The 15257-nt window shown below is 49.5% G+C and overlaps 1 protein-coding gene across 5 annotated transcripts in view; it reads left to right on the top strand.

Moving 5' to 3' along the window:
* The first annotated feature begins 6585 nt into the window (after window positions 1-6585).
* NSMF (NMDA receptor synaptonuclear signaling and neuronal migration factor) overlaps window positions 6586-15257 on the top strand; it is a 43038-nt gene continuing 34366 nt past the window's right edge. For 3 of the 5 annotated variants that reach the window (XM_062505767.1, XM_062505765.1, XM_062505768.1), the window contains exons 1-2: window positions 6622-6692; window positions 15182-15243. In XM_062505767.1, coding sequence (XP_062361751.1) covers window positions 6622-6692; window positions 15182-15243 — 133 coding nt within the window. Of the gene's footprint in view, window positions 6693-15181; window positions 15244-15257 lie in introns of all 5 variants that reach the window. The other 2 variants (XM_062505766.1, XM_062505764.1) reach the window with 1 other exon arrangement.

The following is a 15257-nucleotide window of genomic DNA, read 5'->3' as shown; positions in this document are numbered from 1 at the left end:
AGTGATATATGCCCTAATTTTAATTATACCTCTGTTGGGAAAGTTATTTTCTTACAGTGCCTCATTAGAGTGAAGTTTGGACTTGATGAATTTAACAGCAACATCTTGAAGGGACTAAACTGGCCAAGCAGGAAGGTGGAGAGGTGATACCTGAGTGACCTTCTGGCACTCAAGAGACCCTGAGCTTCCTAGGCATTTGGCCATAATTATTGTCCTCAAACTCTTTTCCAGTGCTGTGTGAATAAACCTCATCAGCTCCTCCAGCTGCCTCAGCGTTGTGGGTTTATCACCAGCTCTCAGGGCTGCTGTGACTTGTCAAAGGAGCTTAACTGGGGCAGAGTGTTTAAAGACAGTGGGCACATCCATTTGTCTTCTCTTTTCCGTCTTGTGCTTTGTCCCTTCAGCACCAACACACTTGGGCCAGTTTTTTTTGTGCAAAAAACTGGAAGCAGGGGGCAGGGGGCTAAAAAATATCCCTGCCTTGTCCTGTCTGTGCCACTTCTGTGGTCTGAGCACATCATGTTCCTGGGGAAGCACCTGCATCTTGGCTTAAGCTGTGATGTGAGCCTGGGAAATATCTGTGGGGAGGGGTCCCACACCTCCCTTGGCACTGCTGACCCTGGTCTTTGTCCTTCCCAGGACCTGAGTGTATTCTCTGCAGGGATCACAAACAATCCTGGTCTCAATTTGGACCACAGGAACTCCAGTCATCTCACATGGGCCATTAAACACCCCCCTTTATCCTGATTTTATGCTTACCACACTGCTGAGTCCCTTCCCTTCTCCTGGGTTTATAGTCCCACAAAAGCCAGGAGCCAGCATGAGGCACAAATGGAGCTGGGCTGGGCGATATTCAACTGAACGTGGGAGAAAAAGAGGCTATTTCTGAGGATAAGGATCAGTGCAGAGCCCAGTGCTTGAGGAGCTGGGATTGTTTTTCTCCTGTCTTTCTCTTTGCAATTGTCTCCTCCAGATGTCCTGAACCTATTGCTTCATGATCGTTATTCACTATCATGTGAATAACTTGTATAAGTCTTCAGTGTTTCATGTGTTTATGACCCTGAATGCCTTAACACCAGCTGTAAGCTTTGTCACACTTTTTTTTTTTTTTCCCCCCCCAATTAATCTTATACTGAATATACTGAAGTGAGCACAGCCCTGCCCAGGTCCCTGTGGGGCTCCTTTCCAGTCCTCCCTCCATTCAGAAGCCTGCCTATTGAGAGCTGCTCTTTGGGGATCTTTTAACCAGATATTTATCTATTTCCAGTATTTTCTGTTAATCCCATGGTGGCTGCATTTCTGTAAGAAACTCGTGTGACAGACCTTTCAGAAATTCAGGCAGACTACATCACACACTTATTAACCCCTATAAAGAACTGTAATATGTTTATCAAGCATTCCTTTTTTCCAGAAAAATCAACTTTCTTTTCTTCCCAGTATTTCAAATGTATCCAACTCTGCACTAATGAACTTCTTAGTGACAAATTCACTTTGCCCAGGAGGAAACCTCAGATTTCAGGGTCTGTCTTAACCCCAAACCCTTTACATTTGTCACCTTGAAGTTCTCAAACAGTGAGGCTGTTGCACACAGTGATTACATGCTACAATTAAATAATTAAACTGTTTCACCTCTGAGCTCTCATGCACTTAGGTGATGGTGCATTTGCACTCTCTAGTTTGGCTATTTATTCTTCAACTTCTTCTGTTGACACTTGAACATGAGCCAAATCTCATGCCACGTCTAAATAAAGATGACTTTTGGCACAGGAACATCTCCAAGCTTTTCTTCACTGACTACAGATGTAAAATATTCATTGTTTTTCTGTTCTGACCTTATCTCCTACAAATGCTTCTCTTGCACCAGAGCCAACTTCTGACTCTCCAGCTTGATGTGCTTGAAGAAGTATTTATTATTGTTTGCCTCTCCCTTTTGCAGGTTGCTGTTGTGACTGGTTTTGGCTTGCCTTATTTCTCCTTATTTTTTTGCATTTAAATTGCCAGGACACACCTTTTTTGCTTGTTTAGACAAAAATTACTTTTCTATACATAAAAAGAATGGTTCCTTAAAGTCTGAGCATCAGAATCTGATCTAAGACTTAGACCTAATCAGGTTCTGGGTTTTCTACTGGACATAGATGTGCTGTTTGGTTTCACACAATGCAGAGACACCAGAATTTCAAGTGTGATACATTTCTCTGGAAATGCAAAACCCATCACTGGTTGGGATGGTCTTTTCCTGGCTTGGGCATCAAGGCAGTGCACCTTCCCCAGGGAAGGAAGGAACCTTGCTGTGGCCAGCTGTGATTATTTTAGAAGGTGTTTTGGGGTGAGATCCCATGAGAGCCCCATGAGTGGAGGTTTGGGGCTCGGGTGGAGGGGCTGTGATGCTCCTGGCCCCCTCAGCCTGTTTGCCAGTGTGTGTGTCTGGGAGGCCCTGTTGCCATGGAGAAGCCGTGGGAACTGTCTGCCTGGCTCGCCTGACTTTTTTCCTAGCACAAAGCAAAAGCATCTCTCCAGCTGTAAAGAGCTGGCTGCCTACTCTTCTGGGGTAAGCCAGACCTGTAAATGCCTGGGATACACAGAATCACAGAATGACTGGGTTGGAAGAGACCTTCAAGATCATCAAGTCCAACCCATGCCCTAACACCTCAACTAGACCATGGCACCGAGTGCCATATGCAGTCTTTAATAAAACACATCCAGGGATGGTGACTCCACCACCTCCCCGGGCAGACTGTTCCAGTACTTGATCACTCTCTCCATGAAAATCTTTTTCGTTATATCCAGCCTAAATTTCCCTTGACACAGCTTGAGACTGTCCTCTGGTTCAGTCAATGCTGCCTGGAGAAAGAGACCAACCCCACCTGAGCACAGCAACCTTTCAGGGAGCTGGAGAGAGTGATAAGGTCACCCCTGACTCTCCTTTTCTCCAGGCTGAACAACCCCAGCTCCCTCAGCCGTTCCTCACAGGGCTTGTGTTCCAAGCCCCTCACCAGCCTTGTTGTCTCCTCTGGACATGCTCAAGTGTCTCCACGTCCTTCCCAAACTGAGGGGCCCAGAACTGGACACAGCACTCAAGGTGTGGCCTCACCAATGCTGAGTACAGGGGAAGAATGACCTCCCTGCTCCTGCTGGCCACACTATTACCGATACAGGCCAGAAGCCATTGGCCTTCTTGGCCACCAGGGCACACTGCTGGCTCATGTCCAGCTGGCTGTTGACCAGCATCCCCAGGTCCCTTCCTGCCTGGGCACTGTCCAGCCACACCGTTCCCAGCCTGTGACATTGCACGGGGTTATTGTGGCCAAAATGCAGAACTCACCACTTGGACTTATTAAAACCAAAGGCAGGGAGGAAACCCTAAAGGAAGGCAGGGAAGAAGCAGAGAGCAAGAGGGGAATCTGCAGGGATGGGCGAGGGCTCCTGTGGTGCTGTAGAGTGCTGCAGCTGGGTGCTTCTTCAGGGCACACAGATCAACACAGGAAATTCCCAGTAGATCTATGGAAATCTTGCCCTGTGAGAGTGCCACAGCCTTGGAACATGGACCAGAGAGCATGGTTTGCATCTCCATCCTTGGAGGTGTTCAAAACCCTCCAGGCCAAGCCCTGAGCAGCCTTCAGAGTGAGCCCTGCTCTGGGCTGGACCCTCCCCAGCCTCAAAGAGGGAGACCTTGTTGGGGAATGGGCAAGGGAGAGCTTGAGGGAGCTCCAAGAGGCACAAGTAAGAGCAATCTGAACAAGAGATGAAGATGGAGGCATCCATCTGGATGCATTTTAATTCTGGGAATCGATAGCACTGGGCACAGCTTCATGGAGTCTGTAACTGCTTGCATGGCTCCAGTTCTCTACAAGTGTTTTTTTTTTTCAGTTGCTCATTCAAAACAGATGGATTTTTTTTTCCTTTTCTGTTGTAGGAACTCTTTGGTGACATGACTGTACAACAAAATACAGGATGGGGGGATAGTCACGAATAAAAATTTAATTGGAGTCACATTCTGGGGGAAAATTCCAATATGCTGAGGTTGGGTTTTGTTTTGTACATAAAAAATGTCACTGTGAGCAACTTTGGGGTGCTTCCAGGTAGATCTGGTGGGAATTGTGTCATGGATAGAGCAGACCTGCCTGTTAGTTTGGAGGGTGAGTTGTATTTTTAAGGAATAGCATTTGCCTCAACTGGCAAAATATTTAAACATAGAAATAAAGAATATTTCCCCCATCTAGTTTACATACAGGGGAAAATAGGGATGGGAAGCATAGGTTGACCTTATTAGTTAAATATTTCCATGTCTTTCTTGTGCACACATGGCACTTCTGCTCACAGCATGGGCCTCAGCAAAGATACAACTCTGAAAATTTGTTCTTTGTAGTGAATTGTTCAGATTGTGATAAAATTCTGCTTGGTGAGGTATTTGTATCCTGCTCCTCGTGTCCACACAAACTAGGGAAATTGGGTACCTTCTCCATCTTTTTTTCCTCCCTCTATAGAAATCACTTTATTTTTCAATGGGTAGATTAATAGACCAAACAGACTTAATTTGTTCAAATCCTATCATACTTTCTTGCAGATTTTACTTTGGAGTCTATGGAGAGAGAGGACTGAAGCTTTTCCCCAACTTTTGGTCTCTTCATGCAGGGTTTCTGAAGGACAGTGTGAAACATGAGCTTATGCTACAGCCCTTCCTCAGGTACAGACAAGGTGTGCTGTCACTCCCTCCTTCAGCTGCCTCTTTCACAGAGCCTGTAGAAATTTTAATTAGCTATAAAACTTCTACCCCTCTGTCCAATATTATTGAATGAATGGCTCCAAGTTCCTGGGATTCCCGAACTCACCCGTGAAGTCAGGGGGACAATCCAAGTGCATTTTCTGTATGCATGACTAATAGTATATAAGAATTTGCTGCCCCACTCACTCAATATTTATAAAATACTTTCCCAAGGAAAAACACTTTTTCAAACCCCCCTAGGGATCAAAACCTACACCCATGAAATTGATCTGGGGCCTGCAACCCTTCTGCTGTGAAGAAAGGCTGAAGGAGTTGGGAGTGATCAGATGGAGAAGAGAAGGCTCTGGGGAGAGCTTCTTGCAGCCTTTGTATATTGAAAGAAGGCTTATAAGGAGGATAGTGGGAGACTTTTTATCAGGGCCAGGATAAAAGGCAAAGGAATAGATTTAGTCTGTGTGACAGGAAGAAATTTTCTGTTATGAGGGTGGGAGGTCCCAGAGAAGCTGTGGCTGTCCCTGGATCCCTGGCAGTGTCCAAGGCCAGGTTGGACAGTGGGGCCTGAAGCAGCCTGGGACTGTGGGAGGTGTCCCTGCCCACAACATGGCATGGAGTAAGTGGTCTGTGAAGGTTCCTTCAACACAAGCAGTTCTGTGACTGTGTGGATTGAAAATCCTCCAAGGCTGACTGGTTGATCAGTTCCTTCTGTTGGGTTGGTTTTCAAGCACTCTGTGACCTCAAGGCAGGTGATACTGGGCACAAGGAGGTTTCTGAACCTCCTCATGTCCCCCTCATGGCTCCGCTGCCTCCAGTCACTCTGGGAACCGCTGTTGCTGCTCTGGGACAATGGTGGGGAGCACTGACCTGCACAGAGGACAAAGCCAGCAGTGTTTGTGTCATTCCTTCAGAGCTGTCCTGTCCAAAACCCATTAGCCCGACCTTCATTACAGTATCCACCCCATGAGCAGAGGGGCTGCACTCATACACCGCCCTGCTGTGAAAGAACCCTATGTGAAACCTTTCACCCGATCTATCAAAGGCAGTTTTGTGTCAAAATGACTTATTTTTTTTTCAGGTTGCATGTCTGCTTCCTGACAGGATGCTGGAGGGAGCGACCCCTGGGCCTCCCCTTGCGGCCGTGTTTGACGGCTGCTGGCTGGGTGCTCTCCTCAGGTAGAATTCTGGAATCACAGAGTATCCCGAGCTGGAAGGGACCGACAGGATCACCCAGTGCAGCTCCTGTTCCTACCCAGAACCCCCAACAATCCCCCCCTGTCCATCCCTGGCAGCGCTGTCCAAACGCTCCTGGAGCTCTGGCAGCCTCGGGGCCGGGACCATTCCCTGGGGAGCCTGGGCAGTGCCCAGCACCCTCTGGCTCAGGGAAGAACCTTTCCCTGATCTCCAGCCTGAGCCTGCCCTGGCCCAGCTCCAGCCGTTCCCTGGCTCCTGTCCCTGTCACAGAGGGCAGAGATGGGTGCTGCCTCTCGGGAGGAGCTGCAGCCCCCAGAAGAGTCGCCTCGCCCTTCCCTTCTCCCGCTGCAGCCACACACCGCCCGTGCGGGGGACCCTGCGCCCCGCGCGGCCCCTGAGGCGGGGCCCGCGCCCCCTCCCCGGCCATGATGTCAGGCGGGCGGAGGAGGTGCCGCTGGCCAAATATAGCGGCGCTTCCTGGGCGGTGGGGCGGGTTCGTCCCTCCTTCTCTCCCTCCCTCTTGCCCTCCCTCCTGCCGCAGTCAATGGGGCGGCAGCGGCCGCGGTGGAGCGCATCGCGGGCTGGGGCCGGGGGCCGGCATGGCGGGGCGCTGAGGCGGCGCGGCGGCGAGGGGCGGCGGCGCGCCCCGGCATGGGCAGCCGCGGGGCCCGGCGATGAGCGCTCCCCCGGCCGCGACCCCCCGCGCGAATATGGGCACAGCCGTGTCCAAAAGGAAGACTCTCAGGAACGAGGCCATGTCGTCCGTGGCGGCCAAAGTGAGGTGGGTGCCTGGGGCGCGGCGGGGCCCAGGGAGGTCCCGCGGTACCGGGACCCTGCTCGCCCCCGGCCGCCTCGGAGGCCGTGCCGGGCTGGGGAGAACCCCGAGACCCTCGGGACGAGCCCGGGTTTGTCCCCCAGGGCCATCCCGGGGCTGGGGAGTGGCAGCTGCCGGCGGGTCTCTCTCGCTCGCTGCCCCGATCCCCCCAAAGCCGCCGCACACTTGCGGCCGTGCCACCACCCCTGCACCCCGCGGACCCTCAGCCTCTGGAGAGGTGACTTGTCTCCAGAGGCGTCCCCGCCGCCGGCCTGGCCACAGCATCCTCAAGGGTTTTATTTGCTGGGTTGGCAAAGAGGGTGTCAGAAGTGAATTTTTCGGGGATGGATCTTTATAATCTTCGGGAATTCGGAAGCGCGGTCCGTTTGCTCGGTGGTTGCTCCCGCGGCTGAAATGCCTCGTGCGTGTCCGAGGGCAAAGTCAGCAGCCTCCTTCAAGGGGCCTCGCTCCTTTGAATGGAAAAATTACTCTGTGAGAATCTGCACCTTCCCCAGTACTGTCCCAAGCCACTATATGGACCAGTTCTAAGGGATTTGGGTTCTATATTGTGCCTGTTCTGGTTATATATTGCTTGTCCTACAGTGTAGCGTTTCACTCCATACCTGGTCCTAATGCTTTTCATTATCGACCATGGGAGATCCGAGAAGATATATTTGCTCCTTAATGTACTTAGATTTAAAAAGCTGTCAAAGATGAGCTTTGCCTTGGTGACCTTTCCCAGATGAAAGGACCCTTCTCCCACGCTGCAGCGCAAGTCTCACAACAGCCATCCGGTGACTATCTGGGGGCATTGGCGCAGCTTTTTAGCTGCTCCTTCAGTACAGCTGTGCCAGGGGGTAGCTCTGTCACTGTCTCTGCTTCAGCTAGACTGGCTCTTTGCTGCTGGGGAAAAATAGGGAGAAATGAAACTTTTTCAGCTGCATTATGTAACACCTACTTTGTGTTGTTAGACAAAATTGTATTAGAATAACCTGGAGTGGTGTGTAGGACTCATTCCGTGTTGCTGAAAGATCTCAGTCACCTCTCTGTAACTCAGCGTTACGGCATCTGTGCTGTACTGGGAGGAAAGAGAAGTCTTGTGGCTTGTAGAGATGCAAAGCTGTCTGTATCTTGCCATCTGCTTGAGTTGTAAAGAAATCCATCCTTCAGACTCTGGAGTATCTCGAGGGAAAGCTCTCCAGGCAGAGCCTGCAGCTTTTACCCACGTTTTGTTGCACCCTGTCCATAACCAGTAATGAAAACATTAATGCTTTCCATGGCATTCAGAGATTTGGAAGTGGGATTCTTTGTGGTGATGTCAGCCAGGTGCGTATACAGAAATGACACGTAAAGCACCATAAGTGCTGTGATGGGGTTCTGGGAGTGGGATTCGGCAGTCACACAAACAACACACTCAGTAATTGGTAGGATTTCAAATGGTAGTGTGGGTGTTGGGGAGCGACTAATGTGTTTTGAATGTAATGACTTGTTAGCCTACACCAGGGTGGGCAGATGCTGCTCAGGTTCTATCAAATGTGTAGAGTCTAGGAGGTGCCTCGGGGGCTCTGGTTTGCTTCATATCTGCTGTGACTGCTGACAGGCTGCAGGTACAGGTTTGTGGGAGCTCTGAGGTGTCTCTGGATGGTGTGAATTAAGGTGGTTTGACCAGAAAATTTATGAGTGGATTTGGGTTGGGGGACATAATGCCCTTGAGGAGTGTCTGGTCACATAGGCCATGACACAGGACAGGTGCTTTTATGTGTCTCCCTCTTAATACCTGTGCTAGAAATTCCTCATCCAAAAATCATCTGAGGAGGTCAGCAAACTTGCTGAGGGGCTCCCTGCAGAGCGTCTTTGCATGGAGAAGATGCTGGTGGTGACAGGTGCTCTCCATGTGCCTCCATCCTGCTGCTCCAGGCACAGCTCAGTCCCTGTTCCCGTGGGCTTTGTCATGCTTAGAATTCCTACAGTGGCAACGACCCACCTGCTGAAAGGTTTCCTGGAGCACATCGCACAAAGCTCCTCTGCTCTGCCCTTGGTCCTCCTCTGTGTATCTCCCACATCCTTACGTACAGCAAGGACTCTGTAGGACACTGGATAAAGCTACAGAGGGACTGTTCTGTCCATCCCACGAGGGCTGGGCACTTCGGTCACCTGTATGGGTAGCACTGCTGCAATGATTATGAGCCCTGTGGGTGTAGGCAGCTGGGGGATCCGTGTTCTTGTGCTGCAGAAGGAGATGCCCTGGGATTGCTTCTCTGCATCTTCGGGGCTCTGTCCTGTTCATATTTCTCATTACTTCTCTTTAGAGAGAGAAATTATCTCCTGGAATTCCACTGCAAGTCCGAGTGATCTCAGTGTGTGTTTCTTACATGTGGCTGGCGTGTGTGTGCACACTTGACTGTCTTACTGAGCAAGGAGCAGGGCTTGTTTGCTGGTGTGAGTAATGGGATCCAGGCAGGAGGTGCAGGTTCCCTGGGCTGTTAGATTGAAATCTCTGCAGAGCGACTTGGAAGTCTTGTGTCCCAGGAGCATTAATCAAGCTCCATGCATCTCGTTGTGTGCTGGGTCTTCTAAGTAGCTTATTGCAAACTAAGGGTACAATTGCTCTGTGCCAACACTGTGGAGAGCACCCAGGATGCTGCTGACTTTGGTCTCTGTGGTCATCTTCTCTTGGGGGAGTTGCAGCACCCTCACAGCCGGGAACGGGCTGTGCTTGGTGCTGCTGTTTGATCACCTCTGAAAGGCTTGGATGCAAGATCTCCGTGTCGGGAGGGATTCTTCCCTCCCTGCGTGTGCTTTTATTGCCCTGCAGCTCCTGGGCCCCAGAGCCAAAGACAGGGCTGACGCAGTTGTCCTTGAGCGGTGACCTTGATGCTGCCCCTCTGCTGACAGCCTCTCCAGTGCCCTGGCTGTGGCTGTCTGACCTGTGCTCCTTGGCTTCCTTAGAACTTTTCCAAGGGTGCAGATAAACCAAAGCCCTTCAGAAATGGGCTTTCGTTGCCCTTGCTGCCTTGACACCTACGGGAAAACACTGGCACCCTAAATGAGGCAATAAAGCGGATGTTTTCCTTCAGCTTTGCTTTGTATTGTGCTGGCCTACAGTTGTACTTTGGGAGAGTGTGTTGTTGAGAGCAAACAGACATTAGGCTTTTGCTGGGTGTTCCAGAACCATCTCTTCCTGCAGTAGTTAGCACAGGAAATATTTGAGTTGAGAGTGTGTTTTGTCTTGCCCAATTCCATGACCTTGGCATCTAGTCCAGGATAGCCCACAGAGGGATAAGAATGTGTTCTCACTCCTCTTCCTGCCTAGAGAGGGATGAAGAGTAGCTTTGAACAGGGCATTAGTTGCTGCAGAAGGGTAAATTTTTCATTAATGAAATGTAGAGGTAAGTGTCCGTGTACCTTATCTCAGACTTCTTGTTGCATGAGTGATTTTTGGCTTAGCCTGGGATTCTTCATGGAGTCTATATTCTTCTTTTCTGCTTGTGAATTTTCAGATGAGTGGTATGAACTCTTTGATTGTCTTTTTCTTTCAACTTTTGCCTGTTCCTCCTCTCTTCTGTCCAAACTTTGTGATCATAAATTGTTCCAGTACTCTGGGGTCTCTATGACCCATTGCTGACATTGTCTCCCTTTATTGAGTGTGAGAATTTTAAAATTAAAATTTTCCATCTACCATTTCTCTACATAGATCTTTTAGAAAACTAATTTTTGTCAGGGTATTGTTACTATTAGGCTTAAATAACGTAGGTGTCAATAGTCTTTAATAACTGAGCTGTTAACTGTGGATGTGCTGGAGGTGTTCCCTTCTCTGCTTGATGACAAGAGCAGGATTGCTGCTGTAGGAGGACACAGGTCTGATGATGCAGGTCTCTTCTCTCCTGAGATGCAGCACTGTCGGATGCTGTCATAACAGATTCCTGCTGCAACTCCTCTGGGCATTACTTCTGAAGGAGCATGAGAAGGTGGTGGGTGTTCTTTATTTTTCCATGTAATACTCCTGAGTAGTCCAAGTTTTGCTTAGCTCGCTGCTGTTCTTTAAGTGAGTTATCTGAGGTCTTTCCTGTATATCTGAGTGTTTCAGTCTGCGTTTCTTCACTCTGTAAGTGTCAGTTTGGTGGATAAATTTATGTGCATCAGTTTCTTATAGCTACTCCTGTGCATCAAGGCCCCTTTTATCCTGCTGATGTAATTATTTCAGAGACATGAAGGCCATTCTGTGCTTATTACATTGTAATTGAGATCTCTGTTATTTGGTGGCTTTGCTCCTTCGAGCAAATCTCTGTCTAGACTGTCTGTGCTTCTTCACAGTTCTCTTCCAGACCCGAGTCCAGCTCTGACATCTGAGGCACAGTGAGTACTGGAAGATGCCCCCAGAAGGGCAGCTGCCTTTGCTGCCTGTGTTGTGCTGCCCTGTCCCCCCTTTCCTCCCTGGAGCCATTCTGATGGAATGCTGGAGGAAATGCTGGTGTTTTCTGAGGCCGGTCTGTGCTGGTTAGACTGAGCAGTACAGTGTATTAGAGCCCTGGTCCCTGCTTAATGTCCTTTTGTTAAATCAAGCTGTGCTGACTGTGTGACATGCAGGTCTGGTCTGCCACTAAAATGAAAACCTCTCTCCAGATGAGTCAGGGCTAAACTTGTCCTGTCATCAGCTGATCACCTCTCAGTGCTACCTGCTCATTTGTATGCAGCTGTTGCAGTGTCATACGCTCAGGGTTATAGCTCACCGGCCCATGGAGCTGTAAGGCACCTTGTTCTCCATCTTATTTATGTGAAACAAATTTTCTTTTTCATCTCTTGCCAGTTAAATTATCCCAAGGTGTCTCTGCTCAGAGCCCAGTTGAAGGGGCGTATGTCCAGCGCTGTCCAATGGTGTGAGGGGTCTTGAACTCCATTGGCAGCAATAGTGGAGGCAGAGCTGAGCTCAGAGAAAAGTCTGATTGTGTGACTTGTGGTAATAGATAAAAGAGAGAGACAAGAATGGGATGAATAGAACAGCTACCATCTGTTTGAATTTTGCTCTGGCTTTATTTTGATCAAGTTGATGGGTAGCTAAGGAGAGTGGAGAAATTGCACAATAACAGTCCAGGCTGATGCTGGTGGACTGGGGCAACTGTTAGGGGAGTGAGGGCAGGGAAAAGCCTCAAAAGGCTTGGCAAGGGACAAGGAGCCATAAGGAGCAACTGTGGCCATCAGAGTCCCCTTGGCAAAGGGCACGTGCAGACATCTGCGGGAGATCCACTGAGGCATGGCCGAGGAGAAGCCAATGGCACTCAGAAAGCAGGAATGTAGAAGGGAACCACTGAGATAGTAGGCAGAATAATTAGTGTGAAATTTCTGGTGTAATTGGCTGGAAACCCCCCGTTGCACATTGTGCTGTGCAGGCAGGGCTGGGGAGCTGTGCCCAGGGCCCACGTTGGTTTGCTCTTGGGTTGGCTGAAGGGTCTGAGAGGCACAGGGTGGAATGGCCAGGACAGAACTGCAGGTTCAGCCTGGGCAGGGAGCAGCGCTTTTGAGCAGCTCTGTGCTCCTTGGCTGTGCTACTGACCTGCACAAGAGCTCTGGATATGGCCTGTTCTCTGGGTGTGACGTTCTCCGGGAGCTCTGGCACCTGGGACTGTATCCTCCTCTGCTCAGGGAAAATAGAGTGAGGTTAGAGACACTGCAGCACCTTCCAGCCTAGGCTCTTCTCTGACTGACACTGTTTTCACCATGGAATAAGGTGGGCTGGAGGGCAGCAGTGGTCCTCTGGCTCTGTCTTAGCCAGTTGTCAGTTTGGATCTTAGGAAATGCTTTGTACTGTTTTTTTGAGCCCATGGTTTGCAAGCTAAAGGTGAAGCAGTGGTTCAGATTTTTAGACAGACAAAACAGCCTCGGGCATTAGCGAAGAGATGAATGGAGACAATGACAGATGAATTTGAAGCTTTTGAACTAGTTGCAGGCTATCATCATATTTCAGCATTTTCTGTGTAAATCACCATCTTCTCTCACTGATAATTTACCTGAAAACTTGCTTGCTGTTATTTTTTTCTACATGGATTAACTACTGATGCAAAAGAGAAGCTTCAAAGTTTTTCCCAATGATCTAAGTGCATGCCCTGTTTGTGAATGGTGTTGGTGATGCCTTGCAAGGACAAACATTTCTGTGGGATGCCTTGGAGTCCCAGAAGTTTTGGTAGAAGATATCTTGGAATCTCATGCCCAGCCATCTTATTAAAGCTGTGCTGTTGCCAGTGGTGTGCAAGATCAGCTGTGGCTTTGGCTGAGCCTTAACCACCTCTGAGATGGAGTTACAGGAGCAGCTCAGTAAATCTCTTGCAGCTGAGTAGACAAATGTTAAAATCGTAGGATTGTTAAGGTTAGAAAAGACCTCCAAGGTCAATGAGTCCAGCTGCAAACCGAGTCCTGCCATATCCACCACTAAACCATGTCCCCCAGTGCCACATCCACACTTCCAGGGATGTTGACTCAACCACTTCCCTGGAGCAGCCACACCCCAGTTCCCAACTTTGTATTAGTGTGTTGCTCCAGGATCAAGTCTTTTTTGTCTGGGCAGAAAGGATGAGGGTGCCAGGAACACCCATGAGGTGCTTGTCCTCCTGGATGGGTGAAATGGGAGATGCTTGTCCTTCTGAATGGGTGAACCGCGATGGTCACCCCTTTGCTCTTCATAGTGGGATTTGTGGGCTGATTGTAGAGCTCCCCATGTGACAGCCTCTGTGTGACCATCTCTGGGGGTGTTAGGCACTGAGGAGCACAGTTTGGGCAGCTGCCACCCCAAGCCAGTGTTTAAAGGTACAGCCTGAGACTGGATACGTAAGAATCCGAAAACAGGGAAAACCTCAGTGTTGTCTGTTAGTCTGAAAAGATACAGAAGGTTCAGCCTTTCTTCTTGCACATCTCCAGCTGTGCTGCTCCAAAGCATTTTGCATTTGACTGTGCTGAAATTTAGTCCCAGGGAGATTAAATTACTCTTTCTTCATCGTTCATATTGATCTTGTGTTGCCGGCTGTGGATGACAAATGGACTTCCCACTCCTTCCAGCCCAAGTCACTCTGGGAAGTGCATTGGAGCCTTGTTAACCTTTTCTCCTCTGGGAGGTGGTGTGTAAAAGCAGTGGGGAAGATCCTGGCTACACAAGTTGTGATATGCAAAGGAGAAGGTGGTTTTGGAGGTCAAAGCCATTTTCCACGTAGGTATTTGATGGCCATTATGAGCCTTTTGCAGCATCTTGAACTGAAGAGGATATTCTGAGACTGAGCACCTCTGAAGGAGGAGGACAGTGGATGTGATGCCTTGATATGGAGAGTATTCCTTGTTGCAGCAAGTCTGGTCCTTCCCCAGGAGATGCTGATGTGCTTGAGGGCTGAGGGTGCTCAGCTCTGGGTTGCTTGGCTTGGCTTGGCTTGCCAAGGAGGTGAGTGGCTGTTTCACCTCCCTCTTTGCCAGTCTCCACCCTGGGCTGCCCAGTGGCAGCTCAGCCCATTTGAGGAGCAGGAGACCTTGAGATTGTTCTACAAACCTGGGGAAAATGTGGCTCTAGTATCTGCTCTCTTGTCACAGGTCTGTTGCGTGCAGAATAATCATGGCATCAGGACATTGCAAATGCCCTGGCAGTTGGAGTCTGGAGGTTACTGTATTCCATGCCTTGACCAAGGATTCCTTTCCTGTGTGGGTTGCAAGCAGAAAGCTCTTCCTTGGTTGGAATATTCATAGGTCTGCTCTCTTACGTAGGCCTGGATGTGTGATAAGGGTTGATCTCACCCTGCTTGCTTGATTCTTAATATATTCCAGTAAAATCTCGGTCATCCACAGGACTGGAATCCACCAGAGAAGCAGGAACTGCTTTTGTGGGAGGTTGTCCATGTCTCTCAAACAAGCTTGTCCAGTAATCCAAATACTGACATAGCTGAGGCTTGAAAACTTAGGGTTTGGGTAGGTAAAATGGGGATTAGTATCCACATCTGAGCTGTGATGGCTCCCAAGTGGGAGCCTTTAGGACCTGTAGGAGCCTGGAGTGGTGGTTGGTTCTGGGGTGGAGATGCCTCCTTCCTGGGCTGCCAGGAGGGGCTTAACTCAGGGGGGCTGGAGACAGTGAGCCAGTTCCTGTGTGCATCACAGATTTCATGCAGGTACAGTTCAGTTCTGTCTTTTTGTATTTATAAGAGAGAAGCTAAAGCCTAAGCTAGTCCTGGACTTCTAGTCCAGCTCTCTTTCCCCCTTTGGCCAGCAGAGCACTGATGTTCCACCAGAACCACTGGAATCCTGGTGTGTAGTGAGGAAGCCTCACTGCTCTGGCAGTGTATTTCCATGGGTGTCACTTGAGGCTGAGGGAATGGCAGCTGCAGGAGCACAGCAGTGCTTTGGTGTGGAACTGTTCCTGCTTTCCTTGGTCTCTAAGCATGACAAATCTCTCTTTCTCTCCTTGGCTGCCTCCTGATGCTGGGACACAGAGCGGCGAGGGCTTTTGGAGAATACCTTTCACAAAACCATCCTGAAGGCAGAAACGGCTCAGGTAAGAGAACTGAT

This window comes from Cinclus cinclus, chromosome 19 (assembly GCF_963662255.1).
Source record: "Cinclus cinclus chromosome 19, bCinCin1.1, whole genome shotgun sequence".
In the NCBI taxonomy this organism is placed as follows: Eukaryota; Metazoa; Chordata; class Aves; order Passeriformes; family Cinclidae; genus Cinclus; species Cinclus cinclus.
This window is presented reverse-complemented; position numbering and strand designations above follow the sequence as displayed.